The sequence below is a fragment of the Thalassophryne amazonica genome, chromosome 4 (assembly GCF_902500255.1).
Source record: "Thalassophryne amazonica chromosome 4, fThaAma1.1, whole genome shotgun sequence".
Taxonomy (NCBI): Eukaryota; Metazoa; Chordata; class Actinopteri; order Batrachoidiformes; family Batrachoididae; genus Thalassophryne; species Thalassophryne amazonica.
In genome coordinates, this window is record NC_047106.1 from 101,504,187 (window position 1) to 101,520,343 (window position 16,157).

At 40.9% G+C, this 16,157-nt stretch overlaps 1 protein-coding gene across 3 annotated transcripts; it reads left to right on the forward strand.

The window, feature by feature from the left end:
- The first annotated feature begins 239 nt into the window (after positions 1-239).
- apbb1 (amyloid beta (A4) precursor protein-binding, family B, member 1 (Fe65)) lies at positions 240-15,866 on the forward strand. 3 transcript variants are annotated; one of them, XM_034168362.1, is made up of 14 exons: positions 240-396; positions 940-1,545; positions 5,377-5,582; positions 5,664-5,723; positions 7,914-7,990; positions 8,087-8,153; positions 11,210-11,356; positions 11,634-11,762; positions 14,288-14,407; positions 14,587-14,671; positions 14,767-14,847; positions 14,966-15,081; positions 15,244-15,420; positions 15,599-15,866. In XM_034168362.1, exons 2-14 carry the CDS (start codon positions 960-962, stop codon positions 15,752-15,754), a joined length of 2,007 nt encoding a protein of 668 aa, XP_034024253.1. In that variant the 5' UTR covers positions 240-396; positions 940-959; the 3' UTR covers positions 15,755-15,866. The 3 variants fall into 3 exon arrangements, with proteins under 3 accessions (XP_034024253.1, XP_034024255.1, XP_034024254.1); XM_034168364.1 differs by having other exon boundaries at positions 11,634-11,761; positions 14,293-14,407; XM_034168363.1 differs by having other exon boundaries at positions 300-396; positions 935-1,545.
- The last annotated feature ends 291 nt before the right edge of the window (positions 15,867-16,157 follow it).

Below are 16,157 nucleotides of genomic sequence, written 5' to 3' on the forward strand. Positions count from 1 at the left end.
GACTTGAAACTTATTTGATTAAATGGAATGTGTACCACTAGGACACAATTGAAAGGTTTTAGCCAAAGTGTATGTAAACGTACATCCCATCTATCTCTGCTTATCTGTCTCAGCATTCTCAAAACACACAGAGATGCTGGCTGTGATTTTTCTTTCGCTCGTGTTTTAAATTTTTAATGTACATTTTTTCGGGGGGCTCTGTTTGTGACGAGGCTCGGGGGCAGCTCAGTGATGCTTCATGCGTGACGCAGGTTCGCCCGCCATCGCTGTGGATTGGCTCCGCCCACTAGTAGCAAACACCCAGCGAGGACCTGAACGCGGCTTCACGATCCGAGGAAATATGTAGTTAGCGCAGACGTTTAATCCTATTTCGAGAACAGTGGTTTGGTGAAGTTGGTAAGTTAACGTTCTTGACAGTTTGATAAATTTCTGTCTCTACATTTGTACTAGCCTAGCTGTTCGGGAAGGTTAGCCAGCTAGCTGGCAGGCTAACACGAGCCTAGCTAAAATGTTGACGGCCATCATCCTCTGGTGCCCGTTATATTCTAGTAAGCTTTATCCATAAAAAATAACCATACGTATCTTTGGTAATATATTGATTATACTAAAAATGAAGAAAATCACAGCTGGTTGGTTAAACTGAAGTGTGTTCATTTTAGGAAAACAGATTTCTGTGTCCACGTAGCTTGGCGCAAGAACACTATCATATTTAGGGGTATGAAGGAATTGAATGTATTACAGGATTACTGTCCATTGAGCTAACAGTATGTGGTGTTAAAAGCGTGCACTTTTGTCTGCTGTTTTCCAGCAGTCGTGGTGCATTTTTCTGCATCGAGCTCCGCTGTGGTTTTGTTGAAATCAACCTGTGTCACCTATTTCGTACTAGCTAGCATGCTACAAAAAGCATCTCTATGTCTATGTTACGTTTTTCCATCACAGACGTTACATGGACCGCTATCATGGGTGGCCACGATGATGAAGACATGCCATATGTTGTAAATAAGCAAAAACAAGAAGACGATTTGAAGAACAAGCTGAATGACGCTGGAAACAACACCAAATGGCTGAAGGAAGGTCAGAACCAACTGCGGAAAGTCGCTGAGAACCAGCAGGACCAGGATCACAACTGTAATATCAGCCAGAATACGAACAAAGAAAGCTTCTCTCATCAGATCATTACTCAGGAAGAACTACAGGTCAAAGTGGAGCAGTTAAAATGCTCCAAAACAGCAGTAACCCCAGGATTCAGCCAGGAGGAGTCCAAGAACATCCTCAATGAACCCCTGCTCATTGACACTCTGGAGTCTGCAGAAGAAAAGGAGGAGGATAAAGAGAAGGAAGATAAATTGGATGACAACACATCAGGTGTTACTAGAGGAGAGAAAGTGAGTAATGTAGTAGAGTCTCAGCGAGAAGGTGGTGTTGTAGGAAGGAATGCCCGCCTTCTGTTTTCAAACCTTAATGGGACACCAAGTGATGAAGAGTCCAGCTGGTGTGCACTGTCTCAGGACAACACAGGGGACACCTCTCCAAATGGCAACAGAGGTAAGTGGAAGGACACACATTTTGTTGGCAGTGGCTATCTGTACGTAGCTATATTCGTATAGTGAATTCTGTTCATATGTAGTGCGTGTCTTATTGATCATTATAAGTCACATGATCATGAGGATATGTACTTGCCCATGTATTTGCTATTGATATGTAAATTCCTAAACTACGTTAACTGCAAATCCTAACCGCTAACACTGACCATAGGAATAACCCCTAACCATAACGAGGCTGAGATTTGTACAATTAGAATTTTGAATTGTTAATACAGCTACATACAAATAGCCACTTCCAATTTAGATTGCAGGCCTCAAAAATTTTCAGAATAGTTTGAGTGGTTGTGAAGTTATGGATGGCAAGTTTTTCTGATTGATATTTTTTTTTTTTTTTTTTTTTTGCATGTCTGCAAAGTTAGCAGTTAGCATTTCATAACATTGTAGATTGAAATAAATAAAAGGTTTTAGTAGTGCTATTTTACCGTACGATCTTTCTGAAGTTCATTTGGTTGTATGGGTTTTGCACATACGGACATTTCAAGAGTTAAGTTGTTGACTGACTTCCTTCCTGGTTACATAGAGTTGGTCGTGCTCAGGTGTCTATGCCCTCATTGGTTAGATTGACTTGGATAGTGTTGACAGATGAATGGTGGAAATTAAGGCTTTTTTTTTTTAAGTGGCGACCTGAGTCAAGGTTTTAGAGTTGCGCAGCTTCGCCTAATGTGAAGCTGTCCAAAACTTGAAAACCGCATCTTCTGATGAATTCAGTTATTGTCCATATAGTTAACCTTGTAAAATGGCTACATCTCATATTGTTACAACAGTGTGCCCTTGCAGATTCTGTTATAACTGGTGTGACTGTTCTTCTGCAGGCAACATATTTATGCTTTACTTTTTTCAAATGCGCTGTGTGTTTCTCTAGGTGACACTAAAGTTGCATCAGGGAGGGCATCTGGTGTAAACCTGTGCCAAATCCCAACACAGATCTGTGCTGGCTCTGCTGTGGGACAGCTGAAAGACAAACAACTTTCTTTTAAATCCGCACTTGGGGTCAATACCAGGTCACAGTCTTATGGAGTCATTGGGTGCGCATACTGGTAATCGCGTTCCCATTAGGGCTGAAACGATTACTCAAGTAACTCAAATAAAACAAAAAATGTTCAAGGTAAAGTCTTTGCCTTGAGGCTTCGTTTAACACTGTAGTACATATGACAGGCCTGTATGTGGCGCTGTAATACTCCCACAAAATACAGAGAAGAAAGCCATAGATCATGCGCATAACTAATGTAGGCGTTTTGATCAATTGCGGTTTATTGTTTGTATTACAACGTTTGGAAAGAGGTGATTTAATTTAAATGACTATTTGCTTTGAAGTTATTTATTCCGACCGGACTCTAACTTGACTTGGCAGAGAGCCGCGCAGCGTTTGGAGTTGTGCGAACAGAAGACGATTCTCTTTTTTTTTTTTTTTTTTTTTCCTGCAACAAGACAGGAGCTCTAGCTGGTGACTTTAATCCACACAAAAATGACTCATGATTGACATATTTTAATGGCTTAAGAGGGGTTAAGAAGTGGATTTGCCACTTCTGAAAAGCAATGAAGCAGTGGAGCGGAGCACTGCTTTCTTGGTTCATTGCTTCGAAGTGGTTGATTACAGACCTGCTGCAGGGTCTGCAATCAACGTAGAAAAATGATCATTTTCTCGACAAGCATCCTCAAAAACAGTGGCCGCTTTGAAGGACCGAAAAGGGAATCATCAAGTCTTGATCACGTGATTAACCTCTGGGTACCGAAACTTGGCACCAAAAGATGAGGCATGTTTTGATACTCAGTACTACCAAAGCATTTTGGTCAGTGCCACAAAAGAACTGAAGTTCGGTACCCAACCCTAGTCATGCATAAATATACACTAAATGCTGAATAAATCATAGTAATAAAATGCAAATGAAATGTGCAATAAGAGGGGAAAAAGAATGTCCTGTCCACAGACTGAAATTTCACAGACCGCCTGGGCTTATGGTTTGGCAAAGCTCCAAAACTCTTAAAAATAAATAATTACCTGGGAAAACAGAGAGAGAGAAAACACCCTAAACTTAAAAATCTGCATGATGGCACAGTGACATTCTGTCATTGCTTAGGGAGAGCCCTGCCACTATTGATATTCTTTAAAAGCACAGAAGTACTTTTTATCTGATTAATCAATAGAATACTCAGTTCCAAAAATATTTGATAGCTCCAGCCCTAGTTCCCATATTTTTGATGTCAGTGGTGTATGTGGGAAGCAGTTAGTCCGCTGTTTTTGCAGCAGCTCCGAATGTTTTAAAACAGTTATCCTCATCTTGTGTCTCACAGCGTGGTGTTGACGTAACAAAGAAGAGCAGCACACTGTCGCTATGTTTTAGAAACATAATTCCACTTTTTTTCTTTCAAAGTGTGTGCATCATCTGGCTGTGTTATTGCAAAGCCGGGCAGTCATTGAACATTCCATCTGTGAAATGGTACTCATTCATATAAACATCAACATTTAGAAGAAGAACAAGAAGGGCTTTTATTGTCATTATTAGGGCTGGGCAATATGACTTAAAATTCATATCACGATATAAATTGAATCCCTTCACAGTAACGGTATACGAGGTCTGTTAGAAAAGTATCCGACCTTTTTATTTTTTGCAAAAACATGATGGATTTGAATCACGTGTGCTTGCATGAGCCAACCTTGAACCTTCGTGCGCATGTGATTTTTTTTTCACGCCTGTTGGTTGCGTCATTTGCTTGTAAGCAGCCTTTGTGTGAGGATGGGTGGAGTCTCTCGTCTTTTTTTTTTTTTTTGCAAGGAAATGGCGGGACGACTGGAGCAGCGCGACTGCATCAAATTTTGCCAGAAACTGGGCGACAGCCAGGTGGAAACCATTCGGATTATTCAGACGGCTTTCGGTGATGATCCTATGGGCATCACACAGATTAAGGAGCGGTACAACCGGTTTAAAGACGTCTGCACAACGGTGGAGAGCGCGCCACGCTCCAGTGGGCTATCAACACGCTGAAATGACCAGATCATTCCAAAGTGAACGCTGTGGTGATGTGGGACCATCGTGTGACTATCCGAGAAATTGTGGAAGAGGTGGACATCAGCACTTTTTCGGCACATTCCACTGTGACGGAAGATTTTGCCATGAAAAGAGTTGCAGCGAAATTCATCGGCAAGAAGCTGATGGCGGAACAAAAGCGCCTCCGTGTTGAAGCCTCACAGGACATGTTGTGACATGCTCACCTCGTCCACAATTTCTCGGATAGTCACACGACTGAAAAGCCACCGAAAGTCGTCTGAATCTTCCGAATGGTGGAAGAGCTCAATACATGTAGCATGTTTTTGATAATCCAGGATGTAAATATTTTAGTCTTGAGGATTCCAGTGAATGGAGAAGACCAAAGGCACACCCACATTTCTCTTGGCTACAGTAGTTTGATGGTTACTTTTGAGAAGTAGGGGTGGCCTGTTGGTCTACCTGGGTGGATGCCATCCAAGACCCAAGGCAGTTCTGTAGTGTGGTGGGCTCTGCAGCATGTGACACCAGCCTGTGTATCTGTACCTGGTAATTGAGACAACGGTCAGCCACAAAAATGAAATGCGCTGAATGAAATGCAGTTAATGAGAAGATGGTGGGTGGCCATCGAGAAATCATGATCTGTTTCCATTCCAGGTACTGTGGTACATTTTGTGGAGTTGTCCTTGTTGCGCTTTTTTTTTTTTTCTTTCTTACTGCAATTCCCCTTTACTAAAACATCACACTGAGAAGAATAACTTTCTCTTTGTTTTTGCTTTGCATCTTAGAGTCCTTTTGGGATTCTAGTGCCTTTGAGACAGATACAGACCTGCCCTCAGGATGGATGAGGGTGAAAGACACATCAGGAACATATTACTGGCACATACCCACAGGCACCACCCAGTGGGAGCCTCCATCACCCCAAGGTAAAGCTGGCGACTCAGTGATGTCCTCCACCATGTCCCTGGAGACGACACCCTGTGAGGAGCCTGAGGTGAGGTTGAATGCACTTCTTGGTTGGACAGACAGTGCCATGAGATTTTATGGAAAATAAGTTTTGTTTTCTATTTCCTAGGAGTCTTGGAGTCACTTTTCTGGCACAGATGAAGGAACTGGTGATGGGGAACTATGGAAGGTGAGTACTGGTTAAAAAATAATAATAATAATTTTGAGAAACACAATTAAGGTTAGTGCATATGGGAGACAACTGTAATTTGTTTATTTTATCATTGATCAAGGCTGTTAATGAAAGAAATACATTTAATTTCAGAAACAAAGCCTTATCGGTTTTGAATAACTTGTCAGAAAGCTAAGTGGATATTTAGTTTTTTTTCCTTATAGTCAGTGATGCTAATAAAATGTAAGCAAAAAAATCATTTGTGGAAAATAATGTTTGATTTATTTATTGTCATTAACACCAGTACCATAATCTCTAGGCACCTCACAATTTGATTATAGTTCAGAGGACTATGATTTGATTATAAAATGATTATTAATGCATCTTTCTTTAAGTCAAATTTCTTTTTCTCACTGTGTGACTACTTGGCACTTTTCAAAGCAAAGTATTTGTAATGATCCAAAATGAATTTAGTTCCAGTGCATTTCTCCATGTAATGTGGAGTTGTGTCAGGAAGGGCATCCGATGTAAAACTTGAACAAAATCAACATGCAGATTCACTTCAGATCTGCTGTGATGACCCCGAGTGAAAATAAGGGAGCAGCCAAAAGGACTTGCATCCTTTAACAGCTCAATCATATTTGTGCTCTTTTGACTCTTATTGACTGATTCTAAATTTTAAAAGCCAGGGGGGCTGTTGGCCCCCTACTAAAATCTCCTGTGTAAAGCCTGATTTATGCTTCTCAGTCTCCGCAGGTCTGTAGCAACGCAGGGCCCTCTGTGTCACTGCCTACTTTCTCTGATCTCTCCATAGCTTGTTGTGCACCTCCCAAAAATTGAAACTACACGTCGAAAGGACGGAGACCACAAGCCCTATGATTGGTCACTTTTCCAGGTTCACTTCTTCCTCTCCTGTCATATTTAAAGTCTGATTAAAAGTTTTTTCAGTGCGCACACTGATTTTGTCCATAAATCAAAAAGAGGAATGTTTGGCAGAAGTAGTCCACAAATATGACCAACTTTACAACACTGAGCCCAAAAACTACAAAGATACTCAAATGAACAGCAATTCACAGAGGGAATTGCGCATAACATTGGTTTGGAGCTTGATGATTGTATAAAGAAGTGGAGGTTGTTGAGGGACAAATTAGTCCAGAAAAAGAGGGCCAGGGGGGATGACCAGCAGCAGTGGCCTTGCAGGTGAAAAGAAAGTTCCTGCCTTGTTCTTCACATTGCGTCCCCTGCTGTTGTGGCGGTAAATTGCATTGCGACACCCTCCAAATCAACGGAGAACTTCAAAAGGATCACGCCCATGTTGACGTGATTGCGTGGCCATAGAGTTATGGAGTTGTAGAAGCATAAACCAGGCTCAAGTGTGGGCTCATGTACATGACTGACTGTGGTGCATTATTACCGCTCATGCAAAGTAAAGGGTAATACATTTATGTGCACCTCATTGCAGTGCATGAGCACAGTGGCTGTGTTGTGCAATTGCACTTTGTATTTGTGTCAGAATAATTAAACTGAATAAATAGAATAGAATATCAGTCTTTCACTTGAAGCTTCAGTGTGCTTGCAGAGGTTGGCAATTTAAAAAAAGTGGAGGTTTTCTTTAGAGGCACTTTGTCACATAACTGTTTTGAAGTAAAAACTGTTCAGATGTAGCCAGAGGTTTTCAGTAGATGTTTTTTCTATGGTGTGTCACATATATCCTCAGCAAAAGACAGGTGGTTTTTGTTTGATTGTGAAATGCATTTTGAAACCTACAGCTGCCCTTTGCAGTCTCCATCAGATTTGGAGTAAAGTGGTTATATTGAAGTTGTATGGCAAGTATGATACTTGAGGAAAAAATACATTACTGGTTCAAAAATGACTTGAGTGAAAGAAGAAACACAGGTTTACATAAGGAAAGTGAAAGTGCTCATTATCGGTGGCCAGCATCCGTATTCCTACCCCTGCTTCCAAAATAGATTTTTGGCATTTGCGAATTGATTCACAATTGTTCAACGTTTACATCGTGATGCAGCTAAGAATTTATTTAATTTTCCTCCTCCCCCATCCCTACTGTATGAACACACTTTGAAAGAGAATATCTGGTATTATTTTCAAACTGGCCCAGTGTTGGCATGTTTTATGTTTTTCTTATAGCAGACACATTATTTTTTGTCCCTGCTTTTATAATCTGTTATTCATTTGTGTCTTCTGCAGGCGGGAGAGGTTGTGTCTGATCAAAGTCTGAAAGAATTTGAAGGAGCAACTCTGCGTTATGCATCCATCAACCTGAAGTATGCAGTAATGATGCAGTGTAAATGTGTAAATTAAAAAGTTGTATATTCATCTGTTTGTGTTCCTTCTGTTTCCTTGTCTTGATTTTGTTGTAGCTACAATTGCTCGCAGTCTGAGGAAGAAGAAAAGCTTTCTCCACTCTGCTCAGATTTAGAAGCTAAGGTAAACCACTACTTGTGTTGCATTTCTTAAATGTTTTGAGGGCGATAATGTTTGGTTTCAGGGCTCTAATTTGATTGTCAAAATCAGATTAAGTGTGCTGGCCTCAGTTGAAGTTGAGCAATAAATTTCCCAGTGGCAACACTTAAAGTCATTACCTAATTGATTTAGTCACTTAATGATTCACTTTCAGCCAGTGTTCATGTTTGATTATCTCTTGAATAAATATGGTTCTTTGGCAAAATTACTGATTTTGTTCCAGCAGCTAAAATATTGTTCTTGTTTTTGAATGTTTTTAGGAGAGCAACCACCCCCCCCCCACCCCACCCCACCCCCATTGTAATTATGTAGTCAATGCACTGAAGTAATTATGAAAAATTACGTGCATTGAGCAACATTAAGTCATCGGCCAAACATGTTGTTTTGCGATGTAATAGAGCACTTAACCTGTTATTGTTGTGATTGAGTAGACATGACAGTTTTACTGAATACAGCTGTATAATGTCAGCCATATTTCCTGAATATAATCATATGACTGCATATATTACTCATATTTGTGTAGCACCCTTACCGACACTCTGTTAATACTCATGCTTCAGAATGGGAGGGTGCTTTGGGTCCAAATTCCAATTTCCCAACATGCGGCGTGGAATGCCGTCCCGGTAAGTGAGTTTTGATTCAGAGATGAAACAGTTCTTGCCAACAATAACCTTTATTTAATTTTTAACAATAAAAAAGAAATACGTTTTCAAACCCCACAAATAATCCCGCATTTGCTAAAACTAGGGATGGGTATTAAGATTTTATCTATCGATTCTGCTTATCAATCTGATTCTTTATCGATTCCCTTATCGATACCTCTTGTGAATTTTGTGCTAAAAGTAGGCTTTACAGGTATTCTGTGTATCTTATTGAGTCTTAAAGTAAATAAATATGAAATTGGTCACTGTATCCTTGATCTCTGGACATAAAAATAAACAAAACGGTGTTTTGCTTTGAAGTTATTAATTTCGACTGGACTCTGTCATTCTAACTTGATGCGGCAGAGCCACGCAGCATTTGGAGCTGGGTGAACAGAACAGAGGACGATTCTCATTTCTTTCTAGCAACAAGACAGGAGTCCCAGTTAATAACTTTAATCCGCACAAAAGTGACTCACGATTGACACATTCAGGGATGAAAGTGGTGAAAAACAAAAAAAAGCTGAAACCCAAAAATACCCCCCAACATCACCCGCACAAAAATGTTTGAATTCTAGAAGCTCTGAATTGCAATCTGGGACTGTTCCAGACAATAAACTGCAGTGAGTGCAGCATCCATTTTGATGAGAGAAAAAAAAAAAACTTTCCTTATTCAAATTCATTCCAGTAATATTCTGCTCTTACAAGGATACAGCAGATTTCTAGCTTGGCAGATAGTTCTGGAGGAATTCACTGAAGAAATTAACACATTGAAAATATGGTTTGACCGAAACAAATTGTCATTAAACTTAAATAAGACAGGGATGAAATGGAGGTGTAAGAGTCACTATGTATTCACAGGAAACACTTATTTATTTCTGTATGTATGTATGTATGTATGTATGTGTGTATTTATTTATTTATTTATTTATGTTCATTGTTAGTTGGTTTTATATTTTCTGTTGTGTTTCTATTCAGGTTCTTTTTGTCTCGTTCTCTAAAATAACTAATCATTAGATTATTAATATATAAACAAAAATAAATTTAAAAAATATTACAATTTGTAATACATTTCACTCTTTTACGACAACACTTATACAGAAAACAAATGCACCCGAACGTGATGACAGCTGCAACTGCTTAATGCTAACTTTAACATTGAAAGTGCCATAGACATGCTAATGTGTTAGCGTCGCTCCTGTTTTTAAGTTATAAAATACATCTATCAACTGTTTCAGAAGACCATAGCAGGTTGGTTTAACATAAAAAAAGGTAAATGATACAGACGTATGCTCTTTAGGGTTTTAGCGGGGGAAAATTAAGATACAGTGAAAGAAAAAAAAAAAGAATAAACGAAGCAATAGCTTGAAGCACTGCTTCAGTCTGCGAGCCAATGCTTCAATTGGTTCAAGGTTCAAAGCAAAGCCACGCTGCAGAAAAGTTGATTAGGGACCCGCTGCAGGGTCTGTAATCAATGTAGAGAAATGATAATTTTCCTGACAAACACCCCCAAAAACAACGGCCACTCTGAAGGACCGATAACGGAATCGTTAAGCAAAAAGCTTATTGATGTCGGTGGATCGAATCATTTCTTAACGATACCCGAAAGGAACCGGTTCTCGATACCCATCCCTAGCTAAAACACAAACAAATCACAAAAATATTAATCCAACCCACAAATAATCAGTTCCCAACTCTTAAAATACAACAAACCTGTTTTTCCAACTCCATGAACGCACCACAACTGGGCCCACACACACATTTACACTGTCCAGCCTGTACTCACGCCTCCAGGCGAGAGGAATGAGTGAAAAACAAAAATAACTTGCCACGCAGGCCAGTCCTTGGCCTGCAATACGGAATCCACCGATTGTTTGCTTTGAGTGCATTGAAACTCCTCCGGCAACCATGCAATACGTGAACACGTCATGACGAACCTCGCTGCTGCAGCGGACCTCAGCACAGAAACACAATGTGTAGCTTGTAACACAACCACGGCCAGCGTGTGGAAACAGGCTACCTGATTGACATCTTGGACTCAGCCGTATCGCTCCTCAACACGTCACATCTCCTGTGCCCAGCCGCTCCGAATGTGTCCGCCTCCAAGCTCTCCCGTCTTGCTGTCCGGCCACGGTGACATCAGCGTCTCCTCTGTCGGTTCGTCCACTAACAGTTTGGCGACCAGTGCTGAGTTTGTGTCCTGGGGTCAGCGTTTTCTGTGTAGAGTCCAAACTCCTCTCCGTCAGCTCAGAGAGTAAAGTCGTTCTCCCTAGACAGAGTGCGTCCGCTCTTGTCAAAGCGTACAAGTGTGCGTCCCCAATTCAGTCCAGATCTTCAATATGCACAGTATGTTAATCTGTTGTGCGTTTGTGCTATTAGTGTTTTGCAGTGCGCTCCTTGGGCTGGGTAGAGATGTCTGAGGAGGATCTGGCACCAGGCAAGAGCAGCGTTGCGGTCAACAACTGCATCAGGCAGCTCTCTTATCACAAACACAACCTTGATGACACTGCTGGCATCTGGGGAGAGGTGTGATCATTTCGTACATCACACAGATGACAGCTGTAATTCCTCTGTTTGTGTTGATCACTTTGGAAAAGTTTCTGCTCTTAGTTAGTTTCAGGATATTTCATGTTCAAACAGAAGGAAGTAGTGTTAATCTGTCTCGTTTTTCTCAACCAAACAAGTTACATTGCTAATGATGCATCATAAGTCTTGTTATTTTCAGCATGTACTCCTACACTTCCATTAGTATTAGAGTTGTAGAGTATTATTCCATTTCATAAGATTATGTCTGTCTGTACAGGGTAAGGACATGCTGATGGTTCTGGAGAATGACACTATGAACTTGATTGATCCCCTGGGCCAGACGCTGCTTCATGCTCAGCCAATAGGTAGCATCCGTGTATGGGGTGTAGGAAGAGACAACGGCAGGTCAGTATTTACAATATAGTTAAAAAAAAAAATGATGCCAGGGCTTTATGTAATTCTTGCTATAAGTGTTCTTTGAATAAACAATGACTCAAAAAGGCTTCATTTATCTAGACATTTACTTGGCATACCTTTGGCCAGTTGTGCATGTATACACGCACACGTAGGTAACTTTTTGATACAATATATGCTCCACAACTGCCATCGCTAATATAGAGTAAAATAACACTCATTGAATTTTGGTTCACATACAGTAGTCTTTCCAGATTGACTGACTGAGCTTGCTTGTAGTTCATTTTATTTTTTTTCCTGGCATACGAGTGTCAGCTGAAACATATTTCCTCCAACGTGATTATTTCAGTAACAAGCAAGGTGCTCATATGAATCACATATCTGTTTTACAGCTTGGGATATTGTCTGTCAGGCAGTGTCATTACTTTGCCATGTACTCACCTTCCCTTAACTTACTTACATCAAGGCTAGACAAGTTTTTGTATCCTATTTTTGAAGAAATCGGGAGTCTTCTCTTGGCACCAGTGACTCACAGCTGTTTGCACCTCTGTAGTGTAACGTGTCCTTTCAGGTGTTCTTTCACCTTGTGGGGAAAAAGCCAGAGGACATGAGATCTGGACTGTATGGCAGCTGTGGTAAGATTTCAGCTGCTGCAATGCATCACGTGTTTGTCAACTTGTGTGTGGATGACCATGGTCATGATGAAGAATTGTCTTTTCAGGCAAACCCAATTCAAGTGCGCTTGCAGCCTTTGCAAAATGTTCACATATCATTTGGAGTTGGCAGTGTAGCTGTGTTCCAATAGTTCTTTGAGGACTATGCTATCACACCCCCACTTGATGCTGTTATGGGGTGACTGCTACGGGCCTGGTCATGTAGGCTTGTGTTGGCTGGATTATTGCCCTTCAACCTCCTTTCCCACCTCCTAATGCCTGGTTCACGTAGCAAGATAATTATGCTGATTTCGGACCTGATCTTCCCCTTACGATGATCTTAAGGACGTGTGCGGTGTGGTGCATTAAGAGCACTCTAGTCTGCTCTGAGGGACTTCGGGACCGGTCAGACCACAAATCATGGATATTCAACATGTTAGATTGTCTTGGCCCGATGACGCTGTGTTTGGTGTCCCCCGGTCACAAATGAGCACGCAGCCTGCTGAATGTTACATATAGCTAATCAAAAAGCGAGGTGACTGATGCACGGTGCGGAATCCAAAATCAAAACAGCCGTTGTGGAGCACCAGAAAGTCCAGTGGTCGCACCGTCTCCACTCCTTTAAAGTAGACCTGCATTGAAATAAATGCAGTCAGGTCTTTGGACCAAAAAATGACTTATATTGTCTTATACGGAAGGATCGACTTTTTTAAAACTTCATATTGTCTTGCGGTACGTTTGGTGAGTATACATTTCTTTTATTTTTGCTTGAAAATTATTTTTGGGGACTTTTTCATACGCCCATTTGATTGAGTGGTGTCGCATTGAAAATCTACTGTCTTTAGCCTCCAGTGTTACCGTCGCGGGGTATGGATGCACAAAGAATCCAAGTCATTAAAAAGATATAAACCTCTCTCAGCGGCCACGGAAAACTGTCAGATCTGATTTATTTTTTTTTTTTAAGCAGTTATAATTGTACTGATGTCTACACAGGCACCGCCATAGACGACAGTCATTCATCAATGAATGTCCACGAGTGCACAACACTCTGGCGTGATGTTGCTGCTTTTTTACCCACTACTGTGCCTGCATGTTATGCCGAAAGACTATTCTGTGAATGCCTGAAATTGCAGACAAAAGCTGTTCCATGTTGCAAAAGTTGACATGTTAATGATTATTCTCATACCGGTTTCACTTTGATATCTTGCTTGTTATTGAAATAATTTCATTGGAAGCAGAACCTTTCAGCTGAATCCTTGTACTTGATTTAATTTTTGAGGTGGAGGATACAAGTGTTTCTGTAAATGAAAGCCTTCTCTTGTAAGAGGTGCTTAAAGGTGAATTAGAAGTTATTTTCATTGTAGTAACCTAGTAATGTTTAAAAATTTACCTTGCTGGTTTGTCACAGGACAGATTTTTCATCTCAAAATTTCTGTTGTGCTGCCTTTGTTTGTTTGCTTTCATTGGTTTGACTTTTCATTAAAAGTAGTGTACAGCCTGTTGTCCTTGTGAATGAAGCATAAATTTGTCATGCCACCTCTGCTACACTGTGCTCTTTCTTGTAAAATGCTGCCCTCTTCTGGATTCTTATGAACATTGTAGACATTCCTCATGGCTGCATCTTCACCATTGTATTCTAACAAACCTTTGTCCTTCCATGCTGCGTTTTTCACCATGAACAGGGAAAGGTATACATGAATATTTCATTCATTAAACATTTGGTTCAAGGATTATCTCGTGCTGTTGTTGCTTGTTGTAGTGTGTCAGTGTTTGTGTGTATTTTGCTATTTTCACAAACTTCTCACATTTATGCTGATAATGTTTTACAACATGCCCATGATTTTTTTTTCTTTTCATTTGATTTGAAAGGGATTTTGCATACGTGGCCCGAGACAACCTAACTCAGGTTTTAAAGTGTCATGTTTTCCGCTGTGATTCGCCCGCCAAGAACATAGCCACCAGCCTACATGAGATGTGTTCAAAGGTTGGCCTCTTTTCATTTAAATGACACTATTGGCGCGCTCTCTCTCTCTCTCTCTCTCTCTCTCTCTCTCTCTCTCTCTCTCTCTCTCTCTCTCTCTCTCTCTCTCTCTCTCTCTCTCTCTCTCTCTCTCTATATTTGTATTTAAATTTCACCTTTTTGTACTCTTGATCGGGCTTTAGATAATGATGGAGAGAAAGGCGACTAAGCCAGGGTCAAGCAGGTTCAGCTCTGATCCAGCTAAACCGGTGGACATCCCAGTAGAAGGTACAGTGATATCTACAGCATTGACATTTCAATGTCATTGTTATTCAGAGTGGGGAAACATTATTATTAAAGTTAATGCTATATTTTTTTAACAGAGTTTCCTGCTCCTAAAAATGAACTTTTCCAGCGTTTCCATGTTTACTACCTTGGCAGTGAGTCTGTTGCTAAGCCAGTAGGTGAGAAAATGACTTCAAACTGTGAAATCCTCACGTGGAAACCCCTGCTGTTTACGTCTTGTCATGTGGGTAATATATTGTCGCTCAGTGTGTATTTTCCCTCATATGAATTTTTCAGGTATGGATATAATTAATGAAGCGCTCGAGGCTGCGATAAAGAGCAAAGAACAAAATGACTGGACTCCTGTTTCTGTGAATGTCGCTCCTGCTACTCTGACAATAATGTCGAGACAGGTAACAGTCTGATCTTAACCTGCTCCATTCATAATGTGCACTTTTGGTCACCCAGGACCCAGTTTGACAGAAAATTTAGTTGTTCAGCTCTCATGAACAAGAATTGAGCGTGCCTGTTACTGTTTTACTTTAATTTAACTTGATATGCTCCCCTAACTGCAGACAGAGGAGGTGCTGTCGGAGTGCAGGGTGCGTTTCTTGTCATTCATGGGTGTGGGGAAGGATGTCCACACCTTTGCTTTCATCATGGCAGAGGGCCCGCAAGATTTCACCTGCCACATGTTTTGGTGTGAACCCAATGCTGCCAGTCTGAGTGAGGCCGTCCAGGCAGCCTGCATGGTGCGTCAGAAATAAATGTTTGTGCTGAAGAGCACTTCAGTAATTTAATAATGATGCTTTTTATCATTTCTTCCAAATTAGGAGCAAAATTCAGTGGTTTAAAGGAGGAATCCATTATGTCTGTTTGCTGATTTGTTTCAGCCTGACCATTTTTTTCTTTCTTGTATTGTTTGTTTAGCTTCGATACCAGAAATGTCTAGATGCTCGTCCTCCTAGCCTAGCCTCCTGTCTGCCCACTCCCCCTGCTGATTCGGTGGCTCGGCGGGTCAAGAAAGGTGTCCAGAGTCTGTTGGGCAGCTTTAAGAGCTACAGGTCAGGTTCTCAGTCTCCTTGATGTGGATCAGCACCAGGTCCATCACAGCAGCTCCTCCTCACTCCCGCACCTCCACCCCGTCTCATCCTACTGCCACAGTTTCGCCTTACGTGTGTTTCATGTGTCCCGTCACTTGAATGTAGTGTTTGTTGGGGTGAAAAGTAAGTGAAACTATTGGATTGATTTACTTCCCCCCCCCCTCCAGTTCAGTTTGAACAATTTTTGTGTTTTAAACAAATGCTATGAATGTTTGAAATGGGTGTAATGTATATCACAAGGGGAAGCTACACTTTGCTTGAATTAGAGGATAGTAGATGTCTTTACAGAAATTCTTGTACTTCCTTTCCCCCCCCGACTTTGTGCAGTTATCACAGTAAGACATATTCCACTGTCTAAAGAATATGACATAGTACAGGTATCGTTA